We start from the raw sequence: 16438 nt of genomic DNA, 5'->3' as shown, positions 1-16438 counted from the left end.
CTGAATAAATTGAGTGTTATTGATTAATGTACTCTAGTTATTTTCTCAATTATTATTCAATCATTGTGACAATAACCAAATACATTCGTCAATGTCTAAAAGTTCGTTGAAACAACAAACTAAATTGTTGTTACAACGAAATACTATTCAATAATCACTGTTAATCAATATTACGAACTAGTTTTTTGGAGTGTAGTAGAGTTGTATAATATTTTGCATCTGCCCTAGTACATATGCACACCCTGAAAATAATCCTGGGGCACCCATGCAAGCATCTTCCAGAGCTAAAATCCCTCGCAAATTGCCTGGCTTGATTATTTTTTTTATATTTGAATATTTTAATTTACTTTAAAGTCACCTCAAAGATATTTTTTGTAATAACAATTTTTACCGTTTTTTAACTTTAGGCGAAATTTTTGTAGAAAATGACCGCTACCTTCCAGCCAGATCGGCATTTTTGTATTAAGCTATCATGGAGATTAAAAATTTTCAGATTGCCAAAAATACCTACTCAAAAATGTCTAACAGATCTCACGCAAGTTAATATCAATATACATTAATTATTATTTCAGGTATAAAATTAATTATATCCAAATTGTCACTAATTCATACATGGAAACAAAGAACCAAAATACCAGACAACATTGATTACCAAAAGTTACTAAGTATGCAGGGAATCAGATTATTTTCAATATCACTGATTGTTATAATTCATCTTATATTAGGATATAACTTTTCATATATTCTTAATCCAGCTGAGTACGAAAAGGTTGGTATAACAGTCAATTTTTATACTAGTACATAATAGTAAATAATAAGTATGTTCAAATGCTGTTCCTTCTGGATTTAAAGATCATTTAAACTGACCTGTTATTTCCGTAGTCCCTAATCTGAGGTTCCGATTTTCAGAGAGATTTTCTCTTAAAATTATCGAGAGACTCATAACAGCCCGACATATCCTTTCTCGTTGATAACAACATATTGTCACAAAATCAGTTCGGCATTTTAAATAATAAATGCACCACTGATGCCATGTTTTCTGTACTACATGAGGTTTATCAAGAACTGAACAATAATCTTCACACTGCCACCGTTTTTTGTAACTACCCCAAAGCCTTTGATTGTGTAAATCACAACATTTTGATAAAAAAAGCTAAATTTCTACGGAATTCGAGGTATTTCTTTAAATTGGTTCCAATATTACTTGGATGATAGGAAACAACTTGTTAGAGCAAATGATACAGACTTTAATCTCAAAAACATTGTATGTGGGGTACCTCAAGGTTCACTATTGGGTCTTCTACTGTTCCTTATCGTTATTAATTACACCACTAGTTTAACAATCGGAGTGACTTAAGTACAGTTGAGTCCACGAGTCTTTACCCGTGCGTCATCATTTAAAGCATACGAATAAATAATAATAGTCTCCCGTTTTATACCGCTCACGTGGCTTTGGGAGTATAGCAGGGTAGTCTGCTATATCAAGGTCCTACGGTATACAAGGAAGGTAACAGGGCCAGTGCTACGCTTCAACCGCCTATTATTACCCCTTGTTTTACCCAGTGGCGTACTTTTACCAGCGCACTGGTGCGGGAAAGTGCAACTTTCGTAAACCAAATGCGTGCGTGAAAGCGGCTGTTTTAGCACGGCCGTAGAAAAATTATATATTCGTTGACGGATAGTTGCATCGTTGTTGTTGCATACTCTCACAGTTAATAAATGTCAAGGGGTAAAATTACAATTGTCATTCTATGTCAGTATATTTCGACATTTTATCGTTGATGCACTGAAAAAAGGGTTTGATATGAACTTTACACCTGTAAGCAGCAATGATAATGAAATTTTTATTTCAAAAACGTTTTGTGATGTATCCAGAAATTTTTTTAATATAATTATACTTTTTATAAAGGATCCTAATTATTTTTTCATTTTTACTATAATAAATTAAAGTGTAATATTTAATAATATCCTTCATCTTTTTGTAGATTTTCTCATTAAGTCTAATACGGGCGGTATCATTTTTGGCGATATTTGTCGTACTAAACTTTTTCTTGATATCTTCCTGGTTATTATGCGTACAAGTCTACAATATATTTGAAGAACATGGAAAACTTTCAATAGTTAATATAGGAATACTTATTGTAAATAGATATTTTAGGTAAGTTGAATTAATTAATATATAATATCATTAGCCCAGAGTAAAAATTGTTTCCTTATATACTAATCCGATTAATATCCCGATCAAGGAACACAAAACTTTACGAAAACCTCCAAAAAAATAAAGGAAGGATGAAAATTCGGGAATAGCTAGTTGAAATTGTCTATTATTATATAAGAAAAAAATTACAATTCTACATCCCCTCCATTTTACAAAAATGGAGGGGAATACCCCCTTCTCGGGGGGTGAAAATAAACATTCAAAATAAGTCCGGAATTGGATAAAATTACTAATTCTATGCAACTTTTGTTCTTTAGAGTTTTTTCACTAAGTCAATACTTTTTGAGTTATTTGCATGTGAATGTTCATTTTTAACAATGGACGGTTTTTCGCAAATAACTGAGAAAGTAAGTATTTTTTTGAAAAAAAAATATTCTTAGCGATAATATAGCTTAAATATAATTAAAATAAATGGTGTACGCAAAATCTGTTGACCCAGTTGAAGCAGAGTTGTAGCTAATGAGAAGTAGGTTCTTCTTCGTCAAATTTCAAATCGAATATTTCAGTGTGAAATAACCAAAAAAAACGGAGCACTTTTCAGGTAGAACTCATTACGACTTTTTTTAAGATATTAAAAAAAAGTTCTTTTTTTAACTTCTAACATTAAAAGCAAGTGAGTTACGCTCAAAATATTGTCGGTCGCTTTTATTTTTTGGTAAAAAAGTCGCAAAAATCGCCCACTAATTAGCATTTCAAATAAAATTAATCGTTACCGCCTCACAGGTTACCTTGCTTATGTATTATTTATATGATCTGTAAGGTTCATAGGCTCAAAGTGCTTGTTTTTTAAAATGCTGTAGTTAAAATGACTTAAACGTGTCACTAATCACGAGTGTGTGCAAATTTTTAAGAGTCATAGTATAACCAATTTTTGTCTACCAGGAAAACACAAAACTAAAAATATTTAGAAAAGCAAAACGTACATTTTAGTACTCTTTGAGATTTTTGGTATTACTAATAATTTTTAACTTAATTTAAAATAAATGGAACTTTAACATAAGAAAACATCAACATGTGAAAAAATTTTTATTTTAATACCAATTTTTTTTCAAAAAAGAAAACTTTAAACCAATGAAATTTACAGATCATTAATCAAAGTAACTTGTGAAGCGGTAACGATTAATTGTATTTAGGATGCTAATTAGGGGTGATTTTCGTGATTTTTTTACCAAAAAAATAAAAGCGACCAACAACATTTTGAGCGTAACTCACTTATTTAAATGTTAGAAGTTTTTAAAAAAAAAACAAAACTATACCTTTTTAAAAACAAAAAAAATAAACACGCTGATTGAAATTGCAAAAAAAGTAATAGCCCAATAAATAACCGTTTTGGAGTGTAATTTTCAGAGGCAACTCCGAATTGCATAAAAATTTGTATTTAGGTTCTACTTAAACTTCACTTCAAAGTTGAATTTGTGCCGTTGGTTGCTTTTACTTGGGGGTGACAGTCACCCCTTCTCGGGGATGAAAAAAAATACGTTCAAGATAATCCCGGAAATGGATAAATTGACTGATTATAAGCAACTTTCGTTGTATAGAGCTTTCTGTGTAAGTCAATACTCTTTGAGATATTTGGGATTGAAAATGTTTATTTTTAGACAAAAAACTACGTTTTCAGCCGTTTTTACGCAAATAACTCAATAAGTAAATATTTTATCGAAAAAAATGTACTTAGAGGAAGTGTAGAGTGTAGCCTATAAAAAAAACTAAAAAAATGTTTTATCCGTAAAGTCTATAAACCGAGTAAAAGCAAAAATTATAAAAAACTCTTCATTTAAAATTAAAATTAAAATCACACTTTTTAAAACATTGTTTTTATATCTTTTTATGTTATTTCAAGTTTTTACATTTTTACTTAAGCCTTTTTTTCCTCGAACGCGGCACCGACAAACTGCGACCGTAACACTGCGATGAATGACGTCAGATTAAAGTGAAAAATTCAAGGTTTTTTACTGCGGCAATGCAATGTGTAAACTCAGCAAGCCGTGGCTTCCAGCGCATCCTTGGAAACCACCGCTATTATTTTGCGTGGTACAGTGTTCTATGACGTCATTCATCGCAGTGTTACGGTCGCAGTTTATCAGTGCCGCTTTCGAGGAAACCAAGGCTTTAGTGTGTTCGTCGTTCCTTAAATTGTCACTATTAAATATCTGTTTGTTATAATATTTAAATTTTAATTTTACTAGAATTGTTAATATTGTAATATTTATCACCATTCCTGTGACTTGTCAAAAACAAAACAAATTTTGTATTTTGGCCAAATAAATTCCATTCTATTCTATTCTGGGATAAACTGCAATTCCATATTGAATTATACTCCACGTTTTTTCGGGACAGAAATAAATTTATTGGATTCGCTTGGCATAGGAAGCGATATTCTTATATCTACAGGGTCAGACCAAAATGTTTAACAATGACATTTCCATTTTTTAGTATCTGCATGAGGCAAAATAATTGCGTTCTTTTGTACCGTTTCAATACTATATTATAGCAGTTTATCATTTTTTGTTTTTAGGTTAGTATCAACAGTGGCGGTTATTATGCTCACCATACCAACTAGCTGGATGATTCAATTCACAGGGCCTTCAAACTTTGCTGCTATTGTAGAATCTCAACAGGCCTGTAAAGATAATTGGCTGTTTTCGCTAATGCTTATAAGCAATTTTAATTATTTGTTTAATATTGTAAGTATTTATGTTATAGCCACAGATTTTTAATATTGGTCAAAATGATTTTTGAGTTTTTAAGAAAGTAATAAATAAACATTTATTTTTTTTTTGGTTTTGTTAAAATTTTCGTAGATATTACTAGTGCCTGGAAGACACAGAATGGAAGACATTAGAGATAATGAAATAGGGATGCCAACACATGATGAATATTTAGCCATCATTCAAAAAATGAAACAGAAAAGAACACCAGGCCCAGATGAAATTCCCAATGAGCTAATTAAAAACGGAGGGGAAAAGTTATTAACAAGCATCTATAACCTAATAGTTAGAATATGGGAAGCAGAAGAAATGACCGAGGATTGGAAAGAAGGCAGAATTATACCAATATTTAAGAAAGGAGAAGTAACAAACTATAGCAATTATAGAGCAATATCTCTACTGAGTACAACATATAAAATTCTAACAGCTCTCATCAAACAAAAACTCAATCAATTCACAGAGAAAAAAATTGGGGACTACCAGCAAGGATTCAGAGAAGGCAGATCCACTACAGATGCGATCCACATAGTTACACAAACAATCGAAAAATGCCACGAACACAACATAGAACTCCACATCCTCTTCGTAGACTTCAGACAAGCCTTTGACTGTATTGGAAGAAATAAATTATTTACTGAAATGAAAAATCAAGATATACCAGCAAAATTAATCAGATTAACAAAAATGACCATCGATGGAGCTCGAGCCAAAGTAACAACAGAAGAAGGTAGCACAAAATCAATTGCAATAGAAACAGGAGTGCGACTAGGCGACTCCTTGTCAACCACATTATTCAACATAGCACTAGAAGGAACAGTCAAGGCCAGCAAAATTAAAGGAACTATAGCCCACTCCTCAACACAAATAGTTGCATATGCAGATGATTTAGTTCTTATGAGAAGAGACAAGGAAAGATTAAATAACAGAAGCAGTAACAATCCTGGCAAAAGAAGCCCGGAGAAGAGGTCTAGAAATTAACGAAGGAAAAACAAAATATCTACTCTGCTCTAGAAGAGAAGATAACAGGATGAGAGAAATCTATATAGAAAACTACACTTTTGAAAGAGTCCAACAATTTAAATATTTGGGAGTAACAGTGAATGGCCAAAACAAGAGAAGTGAAGAAGTAACGGAACGAATATTAACAGGCAACAAAACATACTGGAGATATCATAGGCTTATGAAGGACAAGAACTTATCCAGAAATACAAAACTGAAAATATACAGAGTTGCAATCAGACCAGTAGTTACGTACTGAGACAATGTGCCTCACGGAAAAAGATGAAGAAAAATTGAGAATATTCGAAAGGAAAATCCTCAGACGCATTATGGGCCCGATAAGAATGGACAACGGAGAAATGAGAAGAAGAATGAATCATGAACTAAGAGACATAATGAAGGGAGAAGATATAGTTAGATTTATTAAATCACAGAGACTGAGATCGCTGGGACACATAGAAAGAAGTAAAAACGACCGACTGATTAAGAAAGATCACCAGATGGAAACCGGCAACTGAAAGACCAAGAGGAAGACCCAGAGAGAGATGGGAGGACCAGGTCATGAGAGATATCAAAATTCTGGAAGTGAAAAACTGGAGGAAACTATGCACATATCGAAATGAGTGGAAGGAAATTGTAACGAAAGCCAAGTCATACAACAAACTTTGACAACATACAAGTGGAATGCGGAGTGATTCACCGCAATAAGCGAATCTGAGAGCTCTAAGTAAGAGCGGCAAACATTCCACCTGGAATGAAAAGCCCTGATGATGATGATGATTACTAGTGGCTACCGCTACTACCTAAACGAATCACTACTAGTTTGGGTGTCAGTGCACCCAAATCGGTTAGATGAAAATTGTTAATTTACACTTCAAATGTGTATTTAAATCAAAGCGAACATGAACGAACGAACGAATTCGTTCGTTAAAATTATTGTATTTGTACAGCGAATCAAGCACGACAGAACGAATTTGTTCGCATTCGCACATATTCCAAGCAATGTTGGTAAGTCAACGAATTTATCAAAGGAAATTCATTTTCAGTGTGAACAGTAGATAAAAACGTAGCGAACGAATTGGTTGGGAAGTACTGATTTTTCTTTACGAATTAGTTTGAGAGGCTGTTTGTTTTGTAGTCGTGAAAACTTGTATGTGTAAATAGTTTTTCAATACGGCATGGACGAATGAAAAGACACTTCAATTAATCAAATTATACAGAAACGAAGAATGTCTATGAAATCCGAAATCGAAATTATATAATAGTTATTTATGTATCAAGGATATTAAATACCTACATCTAATAATGCACGTGGTGCATGCAAAACTTTATGTCATACCGGTTCATTGCATCAATCAAAGTTTTAATTTTATTTTATATTAATTAGAAATAATATTGTATCGCTGCAGGTGTTTAATACCCTTGCTAGGAAAGTGATGTTGGCTAGTACTTTGGTATTAAAGTAAACAAAGTTTTTCTATGTGATATTGTCAAAAAAAGTTAGAATACAAGAGAAATTTGATATTTATGAATAAATAGTTAAAAAGCCAAAAAAGAGACTCTGTTACCGCAAAAATCCAAAGAAAGGCACGACAAGGAATACGCTAAATTTCAACAATGGCTGACAGAAGATAATACTGGATGCGTAAATGAGACTACTACTGGCATACTTTTGAGACATAACGTTATGTGGTTCATAACTAAATAATAAATACACAATATTGAATCGGTATGACATAAAATCATAAACTGATGCTTGCAACAAAATTTTTACTGAAATGAATCGTGCTGTCTCCGAACTAAAAAAAATCGTTTCTGGAATCGTTTAGACGAGAAAGACAAAAGAAGGCTCTTCGAAATTTTCACTAGTAATACCACTAGATGTCAAATTATTTCCGGAAATTTTCTAAAAATATTCATGATCAAAAAAAAATTTCCGGATATTAATTTGACTTCGCGTGGTATTCGGTAAGAAAATTCCACACCAAATTTGCATTTGAAAATCCAAAGCTGCATAAACAGATTAATAGCGCGCCATAGCTTTGTCAGCAATTATTTAGGCTTTCAAATTCGTAATTTCTACTCATTGTAGTTGCATGGGAATACCATTTCAAGATAGAAAATAGTATATTCTTCAATTTTACATAAGTTTTGAGTAACTACAAGTGATAGAAAATGAATCAAAACTAAATTATGAAAACAAATAAAAACCAGTCTGTCAAAAATGTTCTGTTATTGTAAACGTCAAAAAATTTCCACTATAATTCGCTGTTGGGTACCCCACGAGCAAAAAATGTCCGATAAAATACCTCCGTTGCCATGGTGATCTGTCAAAATAACGTATTTTGATTGGTTCAAAATTACAGGTGTGGAATTTTCACTAGTAATACCACTAGAGGTCAAATTATTTCCGGAAATTTTTTTGAGATCATGAATTTTCTAAAAATATTCATGATCAAAAAAAAATTTCCGGATATCAATTTGACTTCGCGTGGTATTCGGTAAGAAAATTCCACACCAAATTTGCATTTGAAAATCCAAAGCTGCATGAACAGATTAATAGCGCGCCATAGCTTTGTCAGCAATTATTTAGGCTTTCAAATTCGTAATTTCTACTCATTGTAGTTGCATGGGAATACCATTTCAAGATAGAAAATAGTATATTCTTCAATTTTACATGAGTTTTGAGTAACTACAAGTGATAGAAAATTATTTTTTGGCGTTTTATTTTAAATTATGTAAACAAATAAAAACCGGTCTGTTAAAAATGTTCTGTTATTGTAAACGTCAAAAAATTTCCACTATAATTCGCTGTTGGGTACCCCACGAGCAAAAAATTTCCGATAAAATACCTCCGTTGCCATGGTGATCTGTCAAAATAACGTATTTTTATTGGTTCAAAATTACAGGTGTGGAATTTTCATAAAAATAATAAAACATACACCTGGATAAATTATTTTTGAGTCTGGATCTATTAAAATCATTTTTTTAAATTCAATAATAAATTATAGAAAAAAGGCAGCAGAAAATGAAATTGAACAATTGAAGTCGTATCAAAATTTATACTGTAGTCTATCTTTATGACGGAGAGAGAAAATTATGTACAAAATTATAGTTAAACTTATGCTATATTACTCTCTCGGTCATAAAGATAGACTATAGTATAGGTAAGTCTTATATTTATCAATATAACATATCTTTATTATTTTCTCATTTTGCTCCTTGCAGAACACATATTTCATTTTAATAGGCATTATTGTATTAAAATTTCACAAAAAACGCGACAACAAACGAAAATTTAATGGGAATTGTGACCGACCTGTCTTAAATTCATGTGCGGGCAACAGACATGCATCCCCGCAATTGTCCTGCCAAGTCCTTTTGTATATAACTATAAAATTAGGAGCGCTATGCTTTTTCTCATGAGGAGCTTTCAGTGCGTCACAGTTTTTCGATTTCTTTCTAACGCATGAAATTGTATGTGACAGAAAAAAACGCACGTCAGTGATTACATTTCGTCGGTGACATTTATAACATTTGAAGACTACAGGAGAAAAACAAGGAATGTCACTTTTTCATGAATTTTGGCTTTTCTCGCCATGTGGTAGCAAAAACTGAGTACTATCGACTAGACTATCGGTATCGGTTTAGAACAATAACCAGAAAGATCAGTCTACATAAATTTTTAAGAATGTGTATCCAGGCGAAGGACCAAGATTGTCCGTACGCCACTGGACAAAAATAAAGAATGTTAGCAGTTTTTTGGTGCATTAATATATTAATAAGTTAATATTGATTAATATCATATTAAGATTAATACCCCTTTGACCACCTAGGGAAACCACTGCAGCCACGGCCAAGTCACCATTGGGAGTATGTCGATTTGGGAGCAAGCTATGGGAGCGTTCCAGCTCAATTTTCGTCTTGGCACCTGGGCCTACAGGAGTCATGGGGGCGCGCACCATCCTGGTGCATCATTTTCTAGGATGTAACCGCAACCTCGTTTGGGAACATTTAGTGAGGTGTTTTAGTAACTATTGGTTTTTTTATATTTCAGACTATCTGTTAAATACACTATGTTTTTTTTCCAGATTTAGGTTACCTCTGGTTTTTTTTTGACATATTTGTATATTAGATTATTTGGTTCCCAAACTTTGTATCTACGGTAACTTCTTGTGCACAGGAATAAGCCTAGAGAAAATTAGGTTTTTAATACTTTATTATTGGTTTATGTAATTCGGGTAAATTTATTTTTTAATATTACTAGCTTGTTTCCCAAATATTTTACTGTTATTCGCTTTATTCCATTTGTTCGGTTAATTTAGGTCATGGTCGGTATTTATCTCAACTTCATTTCTACTTTAGTCAATTGTATATTTAACTTTATTTATTCATTATTGTATTTTCCCTTAGTGAGGCTTGGGCCTATTTATTTGTAGTATTTTCATCTTTGTCAGTTTCCTTTAGTTGTACGTAGCAGGCGTACTATAACCATTTGGTAGAAGACTTATGTAATTTTGTACCCTATATGTTAGTGAAAGGTACTTATACCTGTAATTTTGTAACAGGTAACATTGTTGTTATCTTAGGTTGAACATAACTTTTGCAAACTTTTGTCATGTTAGAGTCACATAATATGAACTTGTTTAACTCAGAGATTGTTAAAAATCTGGTAGTTCATTTTAATAAATGTTTATGTATTTTGTATATCATTTATTTTTATTACTCCTTTATGTTCATTATTACAGGTTTAATATATTTAATATTTGACAGCAGTGTAAGATACCTGGGAGAATGATCGAAGATCATTTTCATGGCGCCCATGATTAGTTAGTTTTATTTATTTTGTTCGTTTTTAGTCATTAGTCATCTCCATTCATTTTCAGTACATTATTCTTATTTTATTATTTCATCTTTTAGTCATCATTACTATCTATATAGAGCTACTGTTCTTCGACAGGCATGCAAACGAGCCGTATCCATCCTTGAGTGTCAAGTTGCTCTCTTGCATCTATAGCTAGCCAACTCTATTCAGTTTGCCTCTGTCTCTTCCCACTTCTACTTCTATCCCTTCTAATTCCCCTTTCTTCAGTACTACTGCACTTTAGTAGTATTTTTTTTTTATTTTTCCTATTGCGGCTTCTCAACGTAGAAGTCACTTCATCCTTTTCTTTACACACACCCCACATTCTCTTCTTTACAGCCCATCTCTCTACATCTATGTCCCATTAGTTATTAATTTTTTTTCCTTACTTCTGTTGGAGTATATCTTTCTTTTTACTTTCACTCCAACAGAAGTTTTCTTATTTTTGTTACACTGGCAATAATTGCTAGAATTCTGTTAAGAATCTCCTCAGCAGTTTTTAGATATCACAAGAATTAAACCTTTATTGGTGTTTATCTCAATATGTATAAAATGTGACATTCCTTGTTTTTACCCTGTACTCGTCATTTATTCTAGTTGTCAATAGATAGCGCTATAATCGAAAATAAAATAATTTGCGAATTATATAATATATCTACGAATATAATCTGAACAAGTTAATAATCTTATAAATATGAAAGAAAATACCATTTTATAAATGCAATAAGCACAATTGATTTGTTTTTATGCCAAATTGCAAATAAAATTTGACAACTGTCAGATTTAACTAAAATGTCATGTCACTAAAATATATATTATCACGGACTTACCTTTTGTTCTATCATTTGTGACGCACTGAAAAATGCTCATGAAAAGAATCATAATAATTACATTTTCATAATGTATCTAACATTGCGGACGGATCATCAACGAAGGATATAATGTAAATGGTCCTACTTTGTAGCAAAACGAACAACCAAACGAACACCTACGAATTCGTTCCTTTGTTCGTTCGTTCGTGTTTCCTTTGATTTAAATGCACCTTTACTTGTGAACTAAACGTGTGCAATGCCAATGAAGTCCGTAGGCTAAAACTTCTACTGCCATCCGACCTATCTAACGGCTGTCTTAAAATCGTTACGACCAGAATATCCTGAACGCTTTTCTGTACATTTCTCGTTAGTTTCTATGTCCATAATTTCATTGTTTTCTATCTCCTCCTGTACTTGTAGTAATGTATATTCATCATCATCAGTTATAGGATCGATGACTAAAGAGCCATCCTCATCTTCACTATTTTATTCATCTAAAGACTCTTAACCACTAATATCCTGTATGATTCGTCTGTGTATATCTCGCCCTAAAGTCCTTCTTCCGTAATAGGGCGCCTAATGTTGTTCAAAGAGCGCTCTTTTTGGCAAGTTGTAGCTTTTAAAAAATCCACAAGGAAAAGAAAAGGTTTTCCTGTAGTTGGCTGTATACCATCAATCACAAAATTGGAAAGAAATCCTTTGTAAAAGGTATAAAATTTTTTTATTAAAAATCCCTTAAAAGGGCTACATCACAACAAAACGTTTTCGATTTTTATAAAAAATCATCATCAGTGTTCGATCTAAAAATAAGTATAACCGATTTAATGAATATAAAGTTATTATTTAAATTTTGACAAAGGTTAAAGCAAGTTGGTTATACTTACAAACTGGATGCTAGCTGAGCCACAAAAGAAAAATATCTGGGTAAAAACCCTTTACATATAATATAGATGCCTTAAAAGTGCATACTTCGATAAAAAGGCCTGTGATGGTCACATGGCAAACAGGATAATGCCCTAAGGTAAGGTATACAGGTTTCCCAACACGTGGGATCAAAATTGAGTTGATCACATTTCAATGACTTAATGGCAACTGATTGCAAAATGAGTGATGTTTCTGAAAGGTGTCAAAAGACAGATAGACAACGTGACGTGGAATTTACCCTGTATTACGACAGCCAACTAATTGTTAGTAAAATATTTAATGAAAATTTACATAGTAATATCAAACATCAACAAAGTTATGGCTATAATTACATTTAAGTAAGTACTTTGAATATGTAAGATGAACGTGAAGTATGAAATGATTTTTATAATGAGAAATAGCCAGAATCTATGCAGCCATCTATACATGTTCCTATTCTAATTGAAGTAAGTTCAACTGTGCTGTGGAAAATTTGATTTACTATGAATTAAAAGGAGTGTTTGGTTTAATTGTACCAATGGCAGAGTAAATTAGAGAGTCTGTAGTAAATGGAAGTCTGATATTAAAGTAGTGTTGAAATTAAGATAAGTTGTATGAGTAACAGGAGGAAACTGATATGATATAATGATATGTGAATTAATTGGTTAAGGTACCTGAGTGTTGATATTGGAAGTGAAGAAGAATATCAATTGAACTAATAACCTGGCAAAAGTATGAGGTCCTTTTATGTAACATAAGCATCTAGGACTAAACATGTTTATGAAATAGGGATTTTTTTCCCTATTTTTTATTTTTTATACCAAGTTATCGAGTTGAATTGAAAAGGTTTAAAACTGGATGGATGTATGAAGGTGTATTGGAAAACAAGCAATATGTGTAAAATTAGAAGGTAGTGAATAATTTGTGATTTGATATCAGAATTGTTTGCTGTAATGAGGTGTGATGAAAAAGGCTGGGCGCCCCAGAAAACAGACCCCACATCTATGGATAAGAGAGTGGAAGAATTAGTATAAAAACCTTTTATAAATATTTTTCTGAAGTCTAGTTGGACCTATAACGAAAACCTGATCAAATGGCGATAAGTTATGAAGTAACTTTATTGTAGCTTTTAATCGACGATTTTCCCATCATAATAATAATTAGTACAAAAAACAAAATAAACATCTAAGCCTACTCTGAAAAATTATAGCGCAAATCACAACGTGGTGTCAAAAGACATTATATGACTTATTCCTCGTACACATGTAGGCGGCTACGTCGCGGTTTACCTGAAAAACCCGAACGTCGCGGTTGAAGTTAACATAGGAACAAATGCAACCACTCAACATGCGTACACATGCAACCGCTCAACGTCGTCAAACCGCGGTGGTTGTAAGTTACTAGGGGAGGAGTGGGACCGCCAGTCAAACGCTGCCATGATTACGGTACAAATGTCGGCTAACCGCGGCGTCAACCGCTGGCAAACCGCCTTTATATGTACAAGCGCTTAGTTTCGATTAAAGGCTAATTTAAGTTAGAACGGGGCGTGCACGACACGTGCCGTAGAGCAATAGAAATCGCACCTCCCAGCTCCGTTGTCGCTCAGCCACTTTGTCGCTCCGTCCCGTTGTAGCATAAACTAGGCAATGCTTTTCATATCAGACGAATATTCAACGTGTCCCGTAAGACAGCCGTGTCGTCCACGTCTCTGTCCTAAAACAAATCCGGCTTAAGGCTGGGCTACGGGCCCCCGCATGTTGTTGTTTTAGCGTCAAATATCAGAGTCCTCTTACACAAGTCTATCATGTTAGCGTGTCAGTGACAGTGACAATTTTTAACATTATGTATTATAATAGACATTGTTACAAACCAAACCCTTGTGCGGCAAAAATATTGGATTTAAAATGTTTATTTTTAGTGTAATCCTGTTACCTGGTACATATCGGCTGACTTTCAACTTTATGTAGCCAATATACTAGTCATCTATATTTATTTTAAATTAAGATTAAATGGGCTGAAATATTACCTATCCCTTTTACTAGGAGCTGTTTTACTGCATGCTTTATATCTATATAATTATGGTGCTGATAATATTTATACCCCATCATTAAGGTAAGTTATTTAATTAAGGATATAATATATGCAAAATCTTTAATGATCCCTTTGACAAATTTTCATTTATTTCATCTTTAATGGATCACTAACTGGGAATATTCCCAGCCCATGGTCAAAATACAAAGGTTTAATTTACAATATTTTGTGAAAGTATCCAGAAAGGGTACCCCTCGTTAAGACAGGCAAAATGCCCTCACACCTAGAATTCAAGCTTTTTCATTTTTTAAATTTTTTTCGTGTTATGTCATTAAAAATAAGACTCAGATAAGACTCAGGGCAATATTTAATCCTTCCATTTCCTTTCCCCTAATCAATATAAACGCCGTCATTTTTTCGTTTTTAATTTTTTTATGTGGGATGCAATCAATTTAAAAATTTCAAAAAATCCACACGCATAGTTGAGGCTTTTAGGTCTATTTTTATAAACCAGTAGGTTGAGTGCATATTACCTTAATTTTTTTTTTTTGGAAAAAATCGTATAATTCTTCTTCGGAGATGGCTGCAGGTCTATTTTTTTAAATTGTGTATTTTATCAAAAATTATACTTATAATTTTTTCAGATTTTTCCGTAAGGTGTGCCACCTTCAAAAATTCTAAAACCGTTTTTTTAGGGGATCTAGGGGTTTTTCTCCATTTTATAGACTTTAAAATTGGTCAGATCAAGGCTTTTTATAGGTTACATATAACATGAAGAAGTAACTGAGTCCTGCAGGATCATCAAAATAAGAGAAACATATTCAAATACCCAAAAAAAGAGCCCCCCACAAAATTTCTTAGAGAATATCGCCGGTCCGGAAGAATGACGTAACTGCAACTTTTGTCAATTCCTGTTTATTGCGTAATTAACTTCTAAAATACTACCTACAGATGATACAAAAGCGACAGAACTGTAACTATGTGCTGAGCCAGGGGCGGCCCGTCGGGGTAGGCAAGGTAGGCGCCGCCTACCCTCTTCAAATATAGTACAATAATATAAATTATTAATATAAATTACTTATTTCAAAATTGTAATTTATAAATTTTGACACAATACCTACAATAAAATAGCAAAAAATATCCAAATTATTTTTAAAAATATCCAAAAAATTTTCTCCGTAGTTATAATTATTGTACGCTCCTTGTAGTATCAGTAGTACTGTATAAGATTCTATATTCTTCCTTGGTCAGGCACTTGAAAACGTAGCCTGAAATAGAACGACGCCAACACCGAATTGACGTGCGATCTCTCTCTGTTTACGCGAGCAGCCCTGCTGCAGGTCTGCTGGTAGCGACTGTATTCTACGATTTTGAAAGGGCGGATAGGCACAGAGTCTTATAGTCGGACCTACAAAATTTTATCAGTTGCTTCTCTTGTGTCTTGTGAAACTGTTTTAAATAATTGTTTTTTGACTTTGGCTGTTATTAGTAGGTTAAGTATTGAATAAAACTAGGTAGGACAATTTAAATTTGTTTATGAAAACTGAATAATAAACAGGTAAATTTGAGATCGGTCTATTGAAGGGCATTTTAATTTTATATTAATTTAGTAATAATTCACTAACGACAAATAAATCTGTGAATAGTTATTTGTCAGTTGTCCATTATATTTTTTATTGTGTTTCAATACAATTTGGATAATTTAAAGTTAAACTGACGAATTGTGTTATTAGATTATATAGATAATTAAAAATTTAAAGCGAGGTTAATTGTTAACTTATCAATTTATTCGAAGAGTAAATTATTATTTGACACATAAATAAAATAAGTAATATTTGACGTTGTTGAAACGTAGGTGTGTTAGTTTTATTGGTGGAAAAACTTTAGTCATCGAATATGAATA

At 32.7% G+C, this 16438-nt stretch overlaps 1 protein-coding gene across 4 annotated transcripts in view; it reads left to right on the top strand.

The window, feature by feature from the left end:
- Positions 1-16438, top strand: part of LOC114341083 (O-acyltransferase like protein) — a 134854-nt gene that overhangs the window by 59012 nt on the left and 59404 nt on the right. For all 4 annotated transcript variants that reach the window (XM_050649799.1, XM_028291864.2, XM_028291865.2 and 1 more), the window contains exons 5-8: positions 573-769; positions 1986-2158; positions 4734-4902; positions 14423-14616. In XM_050649799.1, the coding sequence (XP_050505756.1) occupies positions 573-769; positions 1986-2158; positions 4734-4902; positions 14423-14616 (733 nt within the window). The remainder of the gene's footprint in view (positions 1-572; positions 770-1985; positions 2159-4733; positions 4903-14422; positions 14617-16438) is intronic.

This window comes from Diabrotica virgifera, chromosome 4, assembly GCF_917563875.1.
Source record: "Diabrotica virgifera virgifera chromosome 4, PGI_DIABVI_V3a".
Taxonomy (NCBI): Eukaryota; Metazoa; Arthropoda; class Insecta; order Coleoptera; family Chrysomelidae; genus Diabrotica; species Diabrotica virgifera.
Note: the sequence above shows the minus strand (reverse complement) of the source record. Positions and strands in the feature narration are given on the sequence as shown.